At 49.0% G+C, this 19,491-nt stretch overlaps 1 protein-coding gene across 5 annotated transcripts in view; it reads left to right on the forward strand.

The window, feature by feature from the left end:
* LOC143784474 (FAST kinase domain-containing protein 1, mitochondrial-like) overlaps positions 1 to 19,213 on the forward strand; it is an 88,200-nt gene extending 68,987 nt beyond the window's left edge. For all 5 annotated transcript variants that reach the window (XM_077272764.1, XM_077272762.1, XM_077272761.1 and 2 more), the window contains 6 exons: positions 520 to 648; positions 1,899 to 2,030; positions 2,642 to 2,746; positions 9,950 to 10,058; positions 16,193 to 16,304; positions 19,064 to 19,213. In XM_077272764.1, the coding sequence (XP_077128879.1) occupies positions 520 to 648; positions 1,899 to 2,030; positions 2,642 to 2,746; positions 9,950 to 10,058; positions 16,193 to 16,304; positions 19,064 to 19,153 (677 nt within the window). In that variant the 3' untranslated portion in view covers positions 19,154 to 19,213. The remainder of the gene's footprint in view (positions 1 to 519; positions 649 to 1,898; positions 2,031 to 2,641; positions 2,747 to 9,949; positions 10,059 to 16,192; positions 16,305 to 19,063) is intronic.
* Positions 19,214 to 19,491: the final 278 nt, after the last annotated feature.

Consider the following 19,491-nt stretch of genomic DNA (forward strand, 5'->3'; position numbering starts at 1 on the left):
GCACAGCCGGGTACTCGAGGGTTGCAGTTCCTTGCACAGCCTGGTACCCGTGAGTTGCAGTTCCCTGCACAGCCGGGTACTCGAGGGTTGCAATTCCCTGCACGGCCGGGTACCCGAGGGTTGCAGTTCCTTGCACAGCCAGGTACCCGAGGGTTGCAGTTCCTTGCACAGCCAGGTACCTGAGGGTTGCAGTTCCCTGCACAGCCAGGTACCCGAGGGTTGCAGTTCCTTGCACAGCCGGGTACTCGAGGGTTGCAGTTCCTTGCACAGCCTGGTACCCGTGAGTTGCAGTTCCCTGCACAGCCGGGTACTCGAGGGTTGCAGTTCCCTGCCCAGCCGGGTACCCGAGGGTTGCAGTTCCTTGCGCAGCCAGGTCGCTGAGGGTTGCAATTCCCTGTATATCCAGGTAGCTGAGTGATGCAGCATAGGGATAAATCAGTGGAGACTGAGCACTTCACTATTCCATTACGGTAAGTTATATATTTATTAAAAGTGTTTTTCTTATCTTTTTTTGCATAGATTTGTTGAGTCCTTCATGCTTGATGCAGATCTGTTACAATTTTGCTTTGGCAAAACAATTTCCAAAAGAATTAATAAATGCGATATTCAACATCACGTTCTTACGCCAGCTAGATGCCCAATTGAAATGTAAGTCTGCTCTCTATCTCTTTATCTATCCTTCTATCTCTTCGTGTATCGCTCGCTATCTCTTTATCTAATTTCTTTATCTATCGCTCTCTGTATCTCTGTCGCTCTCTATCTCTTTATCTCTCGCTCTTTCTTTATATACAGATATTTATATATGTTTTTTTTATTTTTTTTTCATACTGTCCGTGATCTGTAAAATGTTTTCATCATGTAGTAATATGCAGGTGTCACAGAGGGTGTCAGAATTGAATGACTTTAGGTGGGGTCTAGTGATGAATCTGAAAACCCCCACACATTGGACTAAAGTCAGCCGAACCTGCTGGGATTGGCCGACAGTCTCACGTTTGGGGGAGTCTCTACTCTCACCCGATGTGTGATGTTGGAGGTCATATGGGTCGGGCAGGTTGCCCTAGTCATTGAAAATCTACGAGAATTTGCATGTTCATGTATATGATGGGAGCTTGATCGTCCGACAGCTTTCGCATGTGTATGAGCAGCTTAAAGGGTTTGTCCACTATTTGACATCTCCTCTTAAATGCTAAATTGCCGCAGATTAAGGAAAAAAAAAAGAAAAAAGACTCACACTCACCTACCAGACCGGCTGTGTTCCAGTGATATTGGCCTTGTGTCTCCAGGTGGTCACATGATGTTGATATTTGACGTGACCTCTGCAGCCAATCAGCACTAGGGTCACTGTCCCCAAGTTCAGACAAATCGAGCATGAAGAGGAAGTCAGAGCGCAGCCACAGCCCGGACTTCCTGTTGATGGTCAGTATGTCCAAAGGCGAGGACAATGATGGCGGCGCTGATTGGGCACAGGGCTCCTGTGACATAACAACCTTACACAAGCCCTAGAACGCGAGTGGCAACCCCGCTGGAACAGCGCCGGCACCGGCGAGTGTGTTTTTATTTTAACAGGACCAAATATGAGGAACATGAAGGAGTTGTCCTAGTAGTGCCTACAGGTTCCCGGGCTGTAGATCCTGTACTGTCGTACAAGGTAGGTCTTGTGATCACATCACTCATTGCTTAGTCTTTCTTTACAACCTAATGGTACAGATACTGGTTGTTGTCAGGTGTACGCACTGGTAAGTTGCCCCAGTAGAGTGTTGGGTCTGGGCAGAACCTCAGTAATTAGGGACTGACCTGACAATCTGATCTTAGTCCTTGATTCGTTGGTCTTGTACCTTTCAGTAGGTCCGTACTGACGATGCCTTCACCGATACCTTCCATAAAATGTTCTGTTTCAGCGTTTCCCCCTGCTCAGGGCATGAATCTTCGCCACTATCTTATGGAATTGAATCGTGCGGTTTGCATCGAGCACCCCGAATATCAGGTTCCTTGGTTTCATGAGCCATATTGTCAGCACATGAAGAAAAAAGGTAAGTTTCTGACCTTGTGTATGTGCCTGGATATCATTTATTGAGTTATTGAAAAGGTGTTTTTTTAACGTTTTATTAAAAATCCTCTGCTTTCTGAAGAACAAAGGTATTTATTTATGTACTTCTTGTTGCCTTGGGAAACTTTTCAAGCTATCTAGGTACCTTTGTGCCATGGTATTTATTTATTATTGTCTGCCAGCTATATGTGATGGCCTGTCTCCTAGACAAGGAGCGCCGCTCTTACAAGCTCTTTCCAATAGGACTTGGAAGTGCTGCTTTAATACTTGGCAGGATCTCTGCATCATTGCTCTTCCGATGCGGCAGAGGTAAAGCTGTCTCTGTCTGTAGAACCTGGAGAGCGCAGTTTGGGCCACGATGCTGCTGGTCCAAATTGTCAAACGGGAGCCCATCTCCTGCCCGGGCAAAGCAGAGAAGCGGGGAGCTCCACTGGAAGTTGAGGAAACCCCCTTTAAGCATGCAGTAAATGTACCAGAGGTTGAGACCCTCGGATCTAGAGCGTGGCAGTAATACAATGGCCCAAAATAAATAGAGCATCCTATAAACCTCCCCAAATGGAGCCCCAATAATTATAATGTGCTTGTGTCCTGCAGAGATGACTTCCATGGGCCAGCTGCTGCAGGACTTGTTGGAGGAAATCTTAGGAGGAGCGTGGTATACGAAGGTCTCGGTGACAACACCGTACTCTTATTCCATAGGTAAGATCTCGGTGTACAGATGATGCACACGGGTGGCAGCGGACTGTGAAGGGGCTTCTCCAATGTCCAACTAAATAGCAGGTTATCGCCATCCTATGTTGTAGGAAGTGTAAGGAGAGTGCGCACAGATGTCCCAGGCTAACATATGTAGCACTAACTCCGTATACAGTCACGGCCGAAAGTATTGGCACCTTTCAAATTGTTCCAGAAAATGAAGTATTTCTCCCAGAAAATTATTGCAATTACACGTTTTGTTATACACATGGTTATTTCCTTTGTGTGTGTTGGAAAATCACAAAAAAAATGTGAAAACAAGGCAAATTGGACATAATTTCACACAAAACTCCAAAAATGGTTCGGACAAAATTGTTGGCACCGTCAGCTTAGTATTTGGTTGCACACCCTTTGGAATAAATAACTGCAATCAATCGCTTCCTATAACCATGAACAAGCTCCTTACACCTCTCAGCTGGAGCTTTGGATCACTCTGGTTTTGCAGACGGCTCCAGGTCTCTAATAAGTGAAGGCGCCTTCTCCCAACAGCAGTTTTAAGATCTCTCCACAGGTGTTCAATGTGATTTTGTGGGAGAATTACTTCATTTTATGGAACAATTTTAAGGGTGCCAACACTTTCAGCCATGACTGTATATGCAGTCTATATAACTATTAGGTCTTTGGGGGGTTACAGCCGGTGAGATCCCCATCAGTCCGGTGAGATCCCCATCAGTGACCAGAAAGAGGACCGGTCACTTGTCATAAATTTGGTAAAGAATCCGAAGTTGTTTCCTTCTGTTCCTGCTCCTCTCCATCCCTGAGGTATTGTCCCCTCTTGTTAGCCAAGTGGGCGTAGCCCTCAGTTGTTCTATGACCTCTTCGTGAGGTTCCTGGCTAACAATACTATGTTTCTCCTACGTATCATTGGGGGACACAGGACGAATGGGTGTTATGCTGCTGCCACCAGGAGGACACTAAGTTAAACACACACAAAAGATTAACTCCTCCCCTGCAGTATACACCCACAGACTGGACAATCCAGAGCCAGTTCTTACTTAGTGTCTCAGGAGGCACTTGGGTCCTCAGGACCCCACCAATTTTTGTTTTTAACGGAAGGGAGCGACAGGCAAATTTTCAGCTCTGATCTCTCCCGCACCAACAACGGGCAAGTACATGGAGCGTTCCTCCTGTATCCTTTCCCGCGACGATGGATGCCAGCCCTGGCTCACTTTCCAGTGTGGCGACGGTTCCCTAGCGTTCCGATCTCCCTCCCTCCCTGTCAGGCGACCACGGGGACTAATCATCCACCTAAGTTTCCTGGAGCCAGGGCACAGCCGGACAGAATGCCATGGCGTCCGTGCAGCCGCCCACTGCATCACCACTGAACATAGCGGATGTTGCACGGCGGCAGAAGCTCTCCACCCTCTCCCTACTAAGGTGAAGGTGGATGGAGCATCGGCCCCATCGCACAAGGTAAGTGCGGGGGCCGACCAGCTGACAGGGGACCGCCCGTTCAGGGATCCACTTTCTAATGCGGCGCTGCAGCCGCGGAGCACGGGCAATTCGGCGCTCTGTTAGGGCGGTGGCACTGTTTACCGTCCCTGGTCCGGATTCCACCACGGACATTCTGTGGCAATGGCAGCGTTCCGACGCGCATAGCAGGGAATCCACCGCCCGCCCATGACACGCCCCCCTCCCTCTCTCTCTCCCTCTCTGGGCGCTTCTCGTTCCCGAGAAGCGCCCTTCTCACATCTCGGCGGCCATCTTGGACCAGGAAGTGCGCTGGCGGCTCTGCAGCACCACAGCGCACAGGACTTCAGGATCTCTCTGCCAAGCACCGCGGAACTTGGTGAGACGCACTCATTAGGATTGTCTCTTCCCCTGCCAGTACGCTCACTTTATGGCAAAGATGTCACAGTCTAGGCAAAAACGGACTGGAAAGACCCACTCTGTTATTTTTGCTGTGTGCACCTCCTGCAAGGTATCTCTGCCCCGAGGTCACACTACCCCGCTGTGCTCCGTCTGCGAAATGTCTGCGGCACAGGATACTCCGGCCTCTGACCCGGAATGTAGTGAGCCTAGTACCCCCGCATGGGCGTCCTCCCTCGCTCGATCTGTGGCATCCTTGGAAAGGACGATACAGTCCCTCCGTGACCCGTCCCTTACCCAGGGCGCTTCCACGGATGATGTAACGCGGCCTAAAAACCCCTCTCGGCCTAGAGGTCGTACCGTTTCCAGAAGCCCTCTCTCATCTAGAAAGAAGTCCAGGGTAATATCTCCGGTCCGTGATCAGCCCTCCGGCTCAGAGAGCGAAGTCTCTCGTCACTCATCCCCAGCTCATAGCAGGGAATCCTTTCTGGACGACGCATCCAGCGTGTCCTGTTCCCCAGAGTATCGTCACGACCAAGAGACCCTAGATTCTCTCATAGACTCGGTAAGTCAGACGCTACAGTTAGAGGAGGAAACCCCGTCCAAGGCGGTTCATCCCGTGTCATTCGGGCGAACCACAAAGGCTCATAGATTTTTTCCTACGCATCCTCAATTTAAGGACATTGTTGATCTCCACAGGGTCCGTCCGGATAAACGCTTCTCAGGTCAGAAGGCTATGCAATTGAAGTATCCGTTTGCTCAGGACCTTGCTAGGGAGTGGTCTCAGTCACCCTCCGTGGACCCGCCAGTGTCGCGGCTAGCCACCAAGGCGGTTCTATCCTCCTCCGAGGGCGCGTCCATCAAGCATCCCACTGATAGACAAATTGACCAGATGGCTCGCTCGGCTTTTGAAGCTTCTTCGGCTTCTCTCTTCCCTTCTTTTGCCGTCACATGGGTTGCAAAAACCATGACCCATTGGGCCGAGTCTTTAGCCTCTACAGCTCTACACGCCGACTTACCCCCCGAGGTTTCACACCTGGCCACTCAGATTGCCAGAGCGGGGGACTTTGTAGTTTCCGCATCCTTAGACGCGGCCAATTGTGCCTCACAGGCAGCGGCCAATGCTGTCACGATCCGCAGATCCCTTTGGCTCAGGGACTGGAAAGCGGACTCAGGATCCAAAAAATCTCTCACGTCCCTTCCATACCAGGGCGAACGCCTTTTTGGGGACAAACTAGATAAAATTATCGCAGACTCCACAGGGGGAAAGAGCAAATTCCTTCCCCAGCAATGGACCTTTCGTCCCTTTCGCAACCAACAGGGCCGAGGCCGATATTTCCGTTTCGGCTCCAATTGGTCCAATTCTCCCTCCGCGCCACCCGGCGCCGGGAGAGGTCAGCGCAAGGACAGAACCTCCCAGCCATCTTACAAACCTTCTCCCTCTTGGAGAGGCAGACCCAGACAACAGGGGTCCAGGGGGCCCAGACCCAACAGGTCTCCACCTCAATGACTCTTGGCAGACGCCAAAGGACACCGACAGAGTTGGCGGCCGCCTACTCTTCTTTCGGGACGCGTGGCTCTCGGTAGTTCCCGACCGATGGGTCCGCGACCTAGTGTCCTTCGGTTACAAGATAGAGTTTGTCTCTCTTCCCCCATCTCGTTTCTTCCAGTCCCCTCCTCCCAGAGCAAGGGTCCGTCAGTATTTTCAGGCCATAAGATCGCTATGGGAAGACGGGGTCATCATCCCGGTGCCTCAGAACGAGAGGTACCAAGGTTTCTATTCCAATCTTTTCATTGTACCAAAGAAGGACGGCTCAGTACGTCCAATATTGGACCTCAAGCTCCTCAACAAGTACGTCCGTGTACGTCAATTCCGTATGGAGTCCCTCCGCTCGGTAATTGCCTCTCTGGAAGAAGGCGAGTTCCTTGCATCTCTAGATGTTCAAGACGCTTACTTGCACATTCCCATCCTACCGTCTCATCAGCGCTTCCTCCGCTTCGCGGTCCAGGGGCACCATTTTCAGTTTGTCGCCCTACCTTTCGGGCTGGCCACTGCTCCTCGGGTGTTCACCAAGGTCATGGCAGCTGCCGTGGCCATTCTACATGCTCGGGGCATAGTGGTGTTGCCCTACTTGGACGACATCCTCATAAAAGGCCCCTCTTTCCGGTCCTGTTCAGAAGCGGTAGACGTCACTATAAATACCTTTTTGCGCCTGGGCTGGAAAATCAATTTCAAAAAATCTTCCCCAGTCCCGGCCCAAACCATATCCTACCTGGGAATGATCTTAGACTCCTCTCAGGGTCTAGTACTTTTGCCTCCGGAAAAGGTATCCACTCTTCAGAGAGAAGTCCGGAAGCTTACTCAACCTCGCTCTCACTCCCTACGCTTCTCCATGAGGGTACTCGGCAGGATGGTGGCGGCAATGGAGGCAGTGCCCTTTGCAGTTTTTCACCTCCGTCCCTTACAACATGCCATTCTGGCACTATGGGACAGGAATCCCGCCTCGCTCGACCGCCGTCTCCTTCTCTCTCGCCCAATCAGACAGTCCCTCAGGTGGTGGACCAGGAGGTCCTCCCTGACTCGGGGGAAGTCTTTCCTTCCGGTGCACTGGCTGGTTGTCACAACGGACGCCAGTCTCTTCGGCTGGGGTGCAGTGTTCCAGCGTCACTCGACTCAGGGTCGCTGGTCTCCGCAGGAGTCCCAGCTGCCCATCAATATCCTAGAGATTCGGGCAATCAGACTGGCTCTCCATCATTTTCAGCCGTTCCTCTCCGGCCGTGCGGTCAGAGTCCAGTCCGACAACGCCACTGCGGTAGCCTACATCAACCGCCAAGGGGGCACTCGCAGCAAGGCGGCCATGGTCGAGGTGACGCTAATTCTCCGCTGGGCCGAGACACATCATTCCATACTCTCAGCAGTCTTTATCCCAGGCGTGGAAAACTGGGAAGCGGACTTTCTCAGTCGCCACAGCCTCGATCCCGGAGAGTGGTCTCTCCATCCCGCAATCTTTCACCAGATATGCTCTCGATGGGGGACCCCGGACGTGGACCTAATGGCATCTCGCCTCAATTGCCAGGTTCCCGTCTTCATGGCCAGGTCTCACGACCCCTCAGCCTTCGGAGCCGACGCTCTCGTCCTCTCATGGCAGGGTTTCAGACTCCCATACATCTTTCCCCCAATTCCTCTTCTGACAAAGGTGATCAGGAAGATCAAGGCAGAACGGATCCCAGTACTTCTCATCGCTCCGGACTGGCCGCGCAGGACATGGTATGCCGAGATGGTTCAACTGGTCTCAGACGTACCTTGGAGGCTGCCGAGTCGCGCAGACCTCCTGTCTCAAGGGCCCATTTACCACCCGAACTCAGAGGCCCTGTGTTTAACGGTGTGGCCGTTGAGTCCTGGGTACTGAGGCAGAAGGGGTTGCCCCAGACGGTGATATCTACCATGCTCCGCGCACGCAAGCCTTCTTCTATGCGCATCTACCACCGCGCCTGGAAGGTATACTTCACCTGGTGCAGGAAGCGGGGACGTTTCCCCCTCCGTTTTTCTATCCCTCACATTTTGGAATTCCTCCAATCAGGCGTAGACTTGGGTCTTGCTCTCAGCTCTCTTAAGGGCCAAATTTCTGCTCTCTCGGTTCTTTTTCAGAGAAAGATTGCAAACAGATTGCAGGTCAGGACCTTCATCCAGGGTGTTTCTCATATGGCTCCGCCTTACAAGATGCCCTTGGAACCATGGGACCTGAACCTAGTTCTCCGTGCTCTTCAAGAGCCCCCCTTTGAGCCCTTGCATGAAGTGTCTTTGCTGTTCTTGTCTTGGAAGATTGCCTTCCTCGTGGCTGTCACGTCTATTAGACGTGTCTCTGAGCTGGCAGCTCTGTCGTGCCGACCTCCTTTCCTTGTGTTCCACCAGGACAAGGTGGTTCTGCGGACATGTCCGACTTTTCTTCCGAAGGTCGTTTCCTCCTTCCATCTTAATGAGGAGATTGTCCTTCCCTCACTGTGCCCTGCTCCTTCCCACCGCACGGAAAGGGCGCTCCACACTCTGGACTTAGTGAGGGGTCTTAGACGTTACGTCTCCAGAACTGCGTCTCTCCGTAGGTCAGACGCCTTGTTCGTTCTTCCGCAGGGGCCACGGAAGGGACTACCTGCTTCCAAGGCCTCCATTGCCAAGTGGATTCGTTCCGCCATCCAAGAGTCCTACCGTGTCAAGGGTCACGCCGCACCTCCGGGGATCAAGGCTCATTCTACCCGGTCAGTCGGCGCGTCCTGGGCCATCCGGCACCAGGCATCGGCAGCGCAGGTCTGCAAGGCTGCTACATGGTCCAGCCTGCATACATTCACGAAGCACTATCATGTGCACTCTCAGGCCTCGGCAGACGCGTCCGTCGGTAGGCGAATCCTACAAGCGGCAGTGTCTCATCTGTAGCTCGTAGGCACGCACAGCATTTATAACTTCTTGTTGGCCCACCCAGGGACTGCTTTGGGACGTCCCATTCGTCCTGTGTCCCCCAATGATACGTAGGAGAAAAGGAGATTTTTGTGTACTCACCGTAAAATCTTTTTCTCCGAGTCATCATTGGGGGACACAGCACCCTCCCTGTTAGCCTAGTTGGCTCAATTGTTCTTTTCAGTCTGTGTTTTGACTATGACATGTTGTCTGTTTGTTAACTGGTTTACTCCTACTGCTTTGTTACCGAACTGGCTCTGGATTGTCCAGCCTGTGGGTGTATACTGCAGGGGAGGAGTTAATCTTTTGTGTGTGTTTAACTTAGTGTCCTCCTGGTGGCAGCAGCATAACACCCATTCGTCCTGTGTCCCCCAATGATGACTCGGAGAAAAAGATTTTACGGTGAGTACACAAAAATCTCCTTTTTCATACATGGAAGAGGAGGACATATCTCAGGAACAAAAGAAAAGCAACAAGCGCTGGAGAACAGCAGCATTTACACCAGATATGACATTCGAGTGCAGTTCCATTTCCGTGGACTCATCGAGTGGAGAAGATGGAGACATTTTGGTCTCCATATTTTCCGGACAGTGTGCTCTAATTCTCTTATCCAAGAGAATCGGCTCACACCGTGCTGACGCTTTGATCAGAGAGTCATTATCACAATCGACCCAATTCTCCTGGATGAGAAGATCTATGGTTTTGTGACTGTGGCCTTGGATTGTATGTGATATCGAAGCTAAACCTCGTTCACTTCTGTAAAGCTGAGGTGCAATACCCGGCACAACCTATAGACCGGTGTGGCACTGTTTCTGGAAGTAATGCTTTTCACACTTTATGACGGTGTCCACATACTTACTCTATTAGTGTGATATATTTTATTTCCTTAGATTTTGAATTCATGTTGGACAAGGATAAAAAGCCAATTCCATACCAGGAGCCGGACAATGCGATAACGATGAGTGAACTTGGCAGTCAGTCACCAGAAGGAGCGCGGAGGTCAGCATCTATGTCTCCATGATATTTTGGGAAGGACTCAGTATCGCACCCATACAATATTTGTTCCCATTCTAACCTTTGCACTCGATCACTCCCCCAACTTTCTTTTTTTTTTTCTTCAATTTACTTCTACCACCCAAATGTCTAATTCCTGGGTATGGGGAAAGGACCCACATTTATCAAAAATGGCGCAATTAGCACCAAATGGTTACTGCACTAATTCAACTGCCATTGTTGCACCTGATGGATAAATTTGACAAAAAATACATCAGCCGCTTTTTAATCATGTTACTATATTTCTCCATATTCGATAAGAGCCAATGAGTCAAAAGTCTCAAGTCCGAGCGGAATTTTTTCTGCAAATTGCGACTTAAAATCTGTGAATTGGCCAGAAAATAGTTGGAGACAAAGGTGTCAAATGTCACCCATTAATGCAGAATATTGCCCAAACTGCAGCTTCAAGACAATTAGGACCCGTCTAAAACATGCGACTTTCATATGGAAATGCAATCATAGATATGTTGTACTTTACACTATAAAGGTTAGCCATGCCCCCTTTTCTCTTCATTTTTAAGTTTTGGTATAAGAACAAAAAATAATATAATAAATAATATAAAATAGTGATGTACTGTATGTGTCATCGGCATTTACAGTACAAATATTTAGCAAAATTTGGGCTCAAATGCAGCGGTAAGCGTCCCCTCTGTTATGTTATTTAGAATTAATATAATTATCTGATTCTCAAGTTTTAGCAGTAACTTCACACTTGTATATTAAAGAGTAAAGATTGGTTTAATTTTTTTTACATATATAGTACACATTAAAATAAGAAACTTTGTATATCGCTTATCTGAGAAATCTGATTCTTTTTCCTCCTGGAATGATCGATCATTCCCAATTTACAGTTACAGTTTGTCCAGTGAATACAGATTTTCCCATAACTGAGATGACAGTTGGTGCTCATAAAGTTCTATGGAGAACTGTAAGTGTCGTTTCAGGAGAACTTGCAGCAGAATGTCTGACTGTCTCCAGCTCCTCCCTCTTCTCCATAGAATTTTAAAAGCACCAACTACCATCTCCTATCTCAGCAATGGGAAAATCTGTCTTTGCTGAATGTAGATTTTACCCATGAATTGTGAGTGAAAGATCAGTCCTGGAGGAGAAAGAAACAGATTTATGTGATAAGTATAATCATTATTATTATCATCCAGGAAAACACCTTTAAAGGGAACCTGTCATGTCAAAAGTGGTATCTGGTGTATATAATCTCTAGACAGAATGATAAACAGCAGGAGGAGCTTACATTTATTGCGGGAAAACTTTCAGTAAAATTTGTGTTTTATTCATTCAAATCCATGATGTTTGTGTGTATACGAGGTCCTACTCAGTGATTGACATTTTCCCCATTTATGATTGTGTATGCAGAGATAGCTGTCAATCACTCACAGGACCGCCCACTGGACTCATATGTACAAACAAAAGATATTTCAATTAATAAAATACAAGCTATGTTGAATAAATTCCAATAAACCTATATATCATCCTTTTTTTTAGTTCAAATAAGTTTTTATTAAGAATAACAAGATGATTGAGATGTTACATTCGTATTTTCAATACAAAATTTCCCCCCCCCCCTTCAAACAACTCCCTTTGATCCCAACACCCCCCACCCCAACCCAACAAGACAGCCCATCTTGCTTAACACCTCCATCAGTAAAACAAAAGGATAACTAATCCCCCAGCCCCTAATGTAAGCCACACTTTACAATGCCATTAATTAGGGATCGTAGTTCATTCAATTTGTATAATACCCCTATCCCTATCCCATGGCGATCCACGGAGACCACAGTTTATTGAACACTTCGATTTTCCCTTTCTTTTTGTAAAACCCCTTTTCGAGTGTCAGGCCTTGTTTCACATATTGTAGGAATTCTCCTCTTGACGGCGGTTCTTCCCTGATCCAATTTCGAGCTATTACCTTCCTAGCCATGTATAACAGTCTGGCAATAGCTATCTTTAGGTTACTATCTACTCCAATCTCATCCACGCATCCCAACAGGCACACAATTGGATCTCTTGGCACCACACATCCATACGCACCTTCCATACGACTCAAAACTACTAACCAAAATGCAGCCAGTCTCGGACACGTCCACATCATATGAAATATATCCGCATCCGTAGATTTACACCTTGGGCATTCGGAATTATCACGCAAACCTGCCTTATATAGTATTATCGGAGACTTATAGACCCTGTGTATTACATAGAGCTGTGACAGTCTATATGGTTCGCTCACTGACAGTCTAGGGACCCATTCTAGCACCGACTCCCAAGTCTCTTTATCCATTGGACCCAGATCCCTTTCCCATTTAGCTCTCGCCATTATCGGAAATCCCAACAGGAAAGTATGTAGCAGATCTTTATACAAAGTAGATATAACCCCCCCCCAGTAGACCCTTCATTACACACATACTCCAGTACTATATCTCTTTGAATTCTAATATCTCCGCTCCTATTCTGAGCTCTAAAAGCATGCAACATCCGCAAATACTGATACTCCCCCGCAGTCCCCAGACCAAACTCCGCCTGCAATTGGGAAAATGATTTTAACTCACCTCGCTCAAGTATCTGATACACGTACTGAATCCCTTTGACCTGCCATTCTGTCAGTATCCCCAGTGCCTCAAACTCCTGTAAGTTATTGTTATGCCATAGCGGAGAGAATCTCGTCAAGTCCGTGATCCCGCGTATATGTCTCAATCTACCCCACAACCTACGTATCAACAACACAGTCGGGTATAATTTCCCCAGAGCTCCCAAGGATCCATCCTCCAAACATTGTACTACTGGCTTTCTTTTTGTCATCACTTCCATCAACCGCTGTACTGCTCCAAGAGACCCCTCAAGCGCCCATCCCTTTAGATGCTGACTCTGTGCTGCAAGAAAGTATATTTCAGGGTTAGGCAATGCTAGTCCCCCATCGTCCTTGGGTCGCTGAAGTGTCTCCAGTCTAATCCGCGGATATTGTCTCCCCCATATTAAATTCCTAAACAGAGAGTTGATCTGTCTAAATTTCCCGCGCGGTATCCACACTGGTGCATTATGCAAAATATACAGTATTTTCGGCATCAGAATCATTTTAATAAGATTCACCCTACCTACCACAGATAAATGCAGCTTAAGCCAAGCATCCACTTTTGCCTTCAGAACACCCAAGATTGGAGTCATATTCCTATGTATATAATCAGTAACAGGCATACATACCCATATGCCAAGGTACTTGAATTGGCTCGTCACCTTCAGTCGCCCATCTTCCAGTGGCTCCCCCCCAACATCATCCACCTTAAACAAGATAGACTTAAGGTACCGTCACATTAAGCGACGCTGCAGCGATAGCGACAACGATGCCGATCGCTGCAGCGTCGCTGTTTGATCGCTGGAGAGCTGTCACACAGACCGCTCTCCAGCGACCAACGATGCCGAGGTCCCCGGGTAACCAGGGTAAAAATCGGGTTACTAAGCGCAGGGCCGCGCTTAGTAACCCGATGTTTACCCTGGTTACCAGCGTAAAAGTAAAAAAAACAAACAGTACATACTCACCTGCGCGTCCCCCAGCGTCTGCTTCCTGACACTGACTGAGCTCCGGCCCTAACAGCACAGCGGTGACGTCACCGCTGTGCTTTCACTTTCACTTTAGGGCCAGCGCTCAGTCAGTGTCAGGAAGCAGACGCTGGGGGACGCGCAGGTGAGCATGTACTGTTTGTTTTTTTTACATTTACGCTGGTAACCAGGGTAAACATCGGGTTACTAAGCGCGGCCCTGCGCTTAGTAACCCGATGTTTACCCTGGTTACCAGTGTAAAACATCGCTGGTATCGTTGCTTTTGGTGTCAAACACAACGATACACGGCGATCGGACGACCAAATAAAGTTCTGGACTTTATTCAGCGACCAGCGACATCACAGCAGGATCCTGATCGCTGCTGCGTGTCAAACTAAACGATATCGCTAGCGAGGACGCTGCAACGTCACGGATCGCTAGCGATATCGTTACAAAGTCGTTTCGTGTGAAGGTACCTTTACTCCAGTTTATCCTAAGTCCAGACAATGATCCGAAGCGTTCAATAATCCCAATGGCTCCCTCCAAGGACGCACCCGGGTCAGCCAAAAACAAAAGAATGTCATCTGCATACAATGCCACCCTTTCTTCAATCCTCCCATATTTAAACCCAGTCTTCTCATCAGACCGTCGAAGTTTAGCAGCCAGTGGCTCCACAGCCAGAGCAAACAAAAGAGGAGAGAGTGGACACCCCTGCCTAGTCCCTCTAGTTAGTTGTATGGTCCGTGATAACTCCCCGTTCACCCTGACCCTGGCCATCGGCATAGAGTACATCAGCCGAATCCAAGATATGAACTGCGGTCCAAACCCCATATTCCGCAACACCTGCCAAAGATACCCCCACTCCACACTATCAAACGCTTTGTGGGCGTCTAAAGATGCAATAACTCTCTGGCCACAGTTATCGGATCTGAGCTGCAAATTCATAAATAGCCTTCGTAGATTAATCGCAGTGGACCTATCGGGCATAAAGCCAGACTGGTCTGAATGCACCAAGCCAGAAATGACACTTGTCAGCCTCATCGCCAATATCTTAGCCAGGAGTTTAACATCTATGGTGAGCAAGGAAATTGGCCGGTATGAATCCGGCAGTGTCAAGTCCTTCCCCTCCTTAGGAATCACCACTATTATGGCCTCTCGCATAGATGCTGGTAAACTTCCCCTATCCCTAGCCTCCTCCAGGACCGCCTTCAATCTAGGGATCAACACTTCCCCCAAGTTTTTATAAATTTCAGCAGGAAATCCATGTACACCAGGCGCCTTTCCATTAGTCATAGATTGCAATGCGCGACCCAACTCCTCCTCCGTAATGGGAGCCTCCAAGTCCTCTCTATCTATATCACTCAACCTTGGGAGCTCCAATTCCTCAAGGAACGCCACCGTCTCCTCCATTGACCCATCAACCCGAGAGGAATATAGGTCCGCATAAAAATCCGCGAAACTCTCCAAAATCTCTGAAGTCCCAGAGACAGTAATACCGCTCCCCGACACCAGAGAATGGACGAAGAAGTACTTCTCTGGGCAGAAGCCACCAGCGACAGCAAATGACCCACAGATTCGCCCTCTTGGTAATAAGCCAGATTCATGAATTCCCTTTTCCTTTCAGCCTTACCCAGCAAAACTTCCTCCAGCTGACTCTGCGCTGCCTTTAACCTCCTCCCAGCTTCCAAAGATCCTGTTATTATCATCTCGTCTTCGGCTATCCTCAACCCATCAAGTGCCAATTTCTCTGCCTCTCTCGATTTCCGCTTACACCTGCTAATATCCCTAAACAGCAGCCCTCTCAAGTATGCTTTCATGGCTTCCCACACAGTAAGAGCGTCCGCACTACCCTCATTTATCTCAAAAAATTCCACCAACTCCTGCTTTACCTTTTCCAAATCTATATTATGTAGCCAATAAGGGTGAATTTTCCACTCCCTCCTGCTCCCGGCTCGTTTCCCCACCGGTCGAAACTCCACTTCAACTGGACTATGGTCTGAGAGAGCCCTAGGCAAATATCTCACATCCCCCACCATCGTGTCCATCAGACAGTTGCCCAGCGCCAAATCAATCCTAGACAAAGTACCATGAGCTGGCGAGTAACATGAATACCCCCTTTCCCCAGTATGTCTAACTCTCCATAAATCGATCATACCTACTTCCCGGACATAGGTCCCAAACATAGTGACATGTCCCACCGTCCTATTCTGGGGGGTTTTATTTTTATCCCAAAAGTCATCACATATATTATTGAGATCGCCAATAATTAGAAGTGGTAATGGACCCCAACGCTCTACCCTCTCCAGCACCTCTTATCTTCTTACTTGAGTATGGAGGCGGAATATACATTGCCGCAATGCACATCAATACACCATTAATTTTACAGTTTACCACCACATACTGGCCCTATATATCATCCTTGTCTGCATCTCCTTCTCTATAAAGTGCTGTCCACCAATCGGACTGCATGTACAACGTGGCAGGTTCCCTTTAAACAATATATATATTTTTAATTATTATTTATGTTACAGATTTGCAGTGGAATTGCTTGGTCTCAAGGCCTTTTGCAGTAATACACATTTAAAAGGACAATTTGCAATGAAAAAAAGGCATTTGGAGATATTAGGATATCACGTCATTCAGGTACATAGCAAATTATTGTATAATTATACTTGGTCTATGGTTACACTATTGCACAGTGTTTGTTTGCAAGGAGACTGCACAGTGCTGGGGTGGAAGGAGGCTGCACAGTGCTGGGGTGGAAGGAGGCTGCACAGTGCCGGGGTGGAAGGAGGCTGCACAGTGCCGGGGTGGAAGGAGGCTGCACAGTGTCGGGGTGGAAGGAGGCTGCACAGTGCCGGGGTGGAAGGAGGCTGCGCAGTGCCGGGGTGGAAGGAGGCTGCACAGTGCCAGGATGGAAGGAGGCTGCACAGTGCCGGGGTGGAAGGAGGCTGCACAGTGCCGGGGTGGAAGGAGGCTGCACAGGGTCGGGGAGGAAGGAGGCTGCACAGTGCCTGGGTGGAAGGAGGCTGCACAGTGCTGGGGTGGAAGGAGGCTGTACAGTGCCGGGGAGGATGGAGGCTGCACTGTGCTGGGGTGGAAGGAGGCTGCACAGTGCCGGGGTGGAAGGAGGCTGCACAGTGCAAGGAGACTGCCCAGGGTCGGGGAGGAAGGAGGCTGCACAGTGCCTGGGTGGAAGGAAGCTGCACAATGCCGGGGTGGAAGGAGGCTGCACAGTGCCGGGGTGGAAGGAGGCTGCACAGTGCCGGGGTGGAAGGAGGCTGCACAGTGCCGGGGTGGAAGGAGGCTGCACAGAGACGGAATGGTAGGAGGCTGCACAGTGCTGGGATGGAAGGAGGCTGCACAGTGCTGGGGTGGAAGGAGGCTGCACAGTGCTGGAGTGGAAGGAGGCTGCACAGTGCTGGGGTGGAAGGAGGCTGCACAGTGCTGGGGTGGAAGGAGGCTGCACAGTGCTGGGGTGGAAGGAGGCTGCACAGGGTCGGGGTGGAAGGAGGCTGCACAGTGCCTGGGTGGAAGGAGGCTGCACAGTGCTGGGGTGGAAGGAGGCTGCACAGTGCCAGGATGGAAGGAGGCTGCACATTGCCGGGGTGGATGGAGGCTGCACAGTGCCTGGGTGGAAGGAGGCTGCACAGTGCCTGGGTGGAAGGAGGCTGCACAGTGCCTGGGTGGAAGGAGGCTGCACAGTGCTGGGGTGCAAGGAGGCTGCACAGGGTCTGGGTGGAAGGAGGCTGCACAGTGCCTGGGTGGAAGGAAGCTGCACAGTTCTGGGGTGGAAGGAAGCTGCACAGTGCCAGGATGGAAGGAGGCTGCACAGTGCCGGGGTGGAAGGAGGCTGCACAGTGCCAGGATGGAAGGAGGCTGCACAGTGCCGGGGTGGAAGGAGGCTGCACAGGGTCGGGGAGGAAGGAGGCTGCACAGTGCCTGGGTGGAAGGAGGCTGCACAGTGCTGGGGTGGAAGGAGGCTGCACAGTGCCGGGGTGGAAGGAGGCTGCACAGTGCAAGGAGACTGCCCAGGGTCGGGGAGGAAGGAGGCTGCACAGTGCCTGGGTGGAAGGAGGCTGCACAGTGCTGGGGTGCATGGAGGCTGCACAGTGCCGGGGTGCATGGAGGCTGCACTGTGCCTGGGTGCATGGAGGCTGCACTGTGCCGGGGTGGAAGGAGGCTGCACAGTGCAAGGAGACTGCACAGTGCCGGGGTGGAAGGAGGCTGCACAGGGTCGGGGAGGAAGGAGGCTGCACAGTGCCTGGGTGGAAGGAGGCTGCACAGTAAATGATTAAGAATTTGATCAGTACCGGATCTGATTTTCATCCATTGTTGGTCCTTTTGTCCTGTTAGAGCAGCCGTAACTCCACCTTAGACGTTTCTGGGATTCAGTTGTCAGAGAGTAAGAAATAAAGAAATGCACAGACATGTAACCTCCAACAATCTCCAGGGAGTTCTGTAGTTTGACTCTTCCTTAACAGTCTGTTTTTACCGTCAGCGTGGCATCCGTTTTTCTTGTATGAAAAAAAAAAAAATTCCAAGCTTCTTCTATCTGTTAAGCCTCATTCACACATCAGTATTTAGTCAGTATTTTGCATCAGTGTTTGTATGCCAAGGCCAGAAGTGGAACATACACAAAAAAGCAGCACCAAGAACAAAAGAAGATGGCGGCTGGTTAGTATAAGACTAGGGGCAGGGAACATATATTAGTGGCACCACTTTAGCGCTGCGATAAAAAAAAATGCATAATGAAAAAAGGAAACAATGGTGAAATTGCAGTTTTTTTTCCACCATTTCACCTCACTTGGAATTTTTTCCCATTTTTCAGTATATTATATAGAAAAATGAATGGAGGGGCTCAAAACTACAACTCTGCTTTAAAAAAAAAAAATCAAGCCCCCATATGGCTATATCTAAAAAATCAGTAATTATAAAAAAAATAACGTTCTGATGTCCAGAAGAAGGGGAGGAAAAATAAAATTGCAAATATTAAAATTAGGGGGTTGAAGGCAATAATAATTAGAATAATGAAGTGATCCTGATATCTTGCAGTTTTCACTGTGGCAAAGTACGCCTTACATCCGGCTGACACTTCCTATGCTGCAGAGATCACAGGTCACGGAGACTGGCGCACTGATGGTATATCTTGCAGCTCAGGCCCGTTGGCTGCCCCCATATTCATGTACAGAAAAACAAATCTAAAACAGAAAAAAATGGTTTGAAAGTAACAATATGTTTCACTATCTGTTTTACTAAGTAAAAAAAAAAAGTAAATTACTCATTCCGCCAATACAAAAAGTCAGCGACTGCTGAAACCAGTATTGAGCGTCCACATCTTCATCCAGTCCTCAGATGCTCCACACTATTAGTCCTAATATCAGATTTTATTTGTCTCACAGATTCCCAGTTATGAATGGAAACCACTGACGGGGAATGGAAGAGACCTACAGACGCAATATCTCCGGAAGAAGATTTATGCCGATATTTGACACTAGTTGTACATTTTTATTGTCATATAACGGAAAACTATAAAATATTTTATTACATGACCGTTACTAGTGTTTGTTATTTCCAATAAGTGGAACTACAGTTCTAGTTCTCTTCCTCTCTGAAGAGACAATTTGCATAATTTGCATATTTCCCAGAGGAGCATTGCGGCTTTAAGTCTCCTCATCTCGGCATGCTTAGCATGTCAATCTCCGCAAGGAGAAACAATACTTCTTGGATCCCGGTCAGACGCCTCTCAATCAGCCAAACCAGATCTCCACTTTGCACTGACGAGGGGCAGTACCCCGAAACACAGTGTCTGCAAATTGAGATTCTGGCT

The sequence above is a fragment of the Ranitomeya variabilis genome, chromosome 7 (genome assembly GCF_051348905.1).
Source record: "Ranitomeya variabilis isolate aRanVar5 chromosome 7, aRanVar5.hap1, whole genome shotgun sequence".
Lineage (NCBI taxonomy): Eukaryota > Metazoa > Chordata > Amphibia > Anura > Dendrobatidae > Ranitomeya > Ranitomeya variabilis.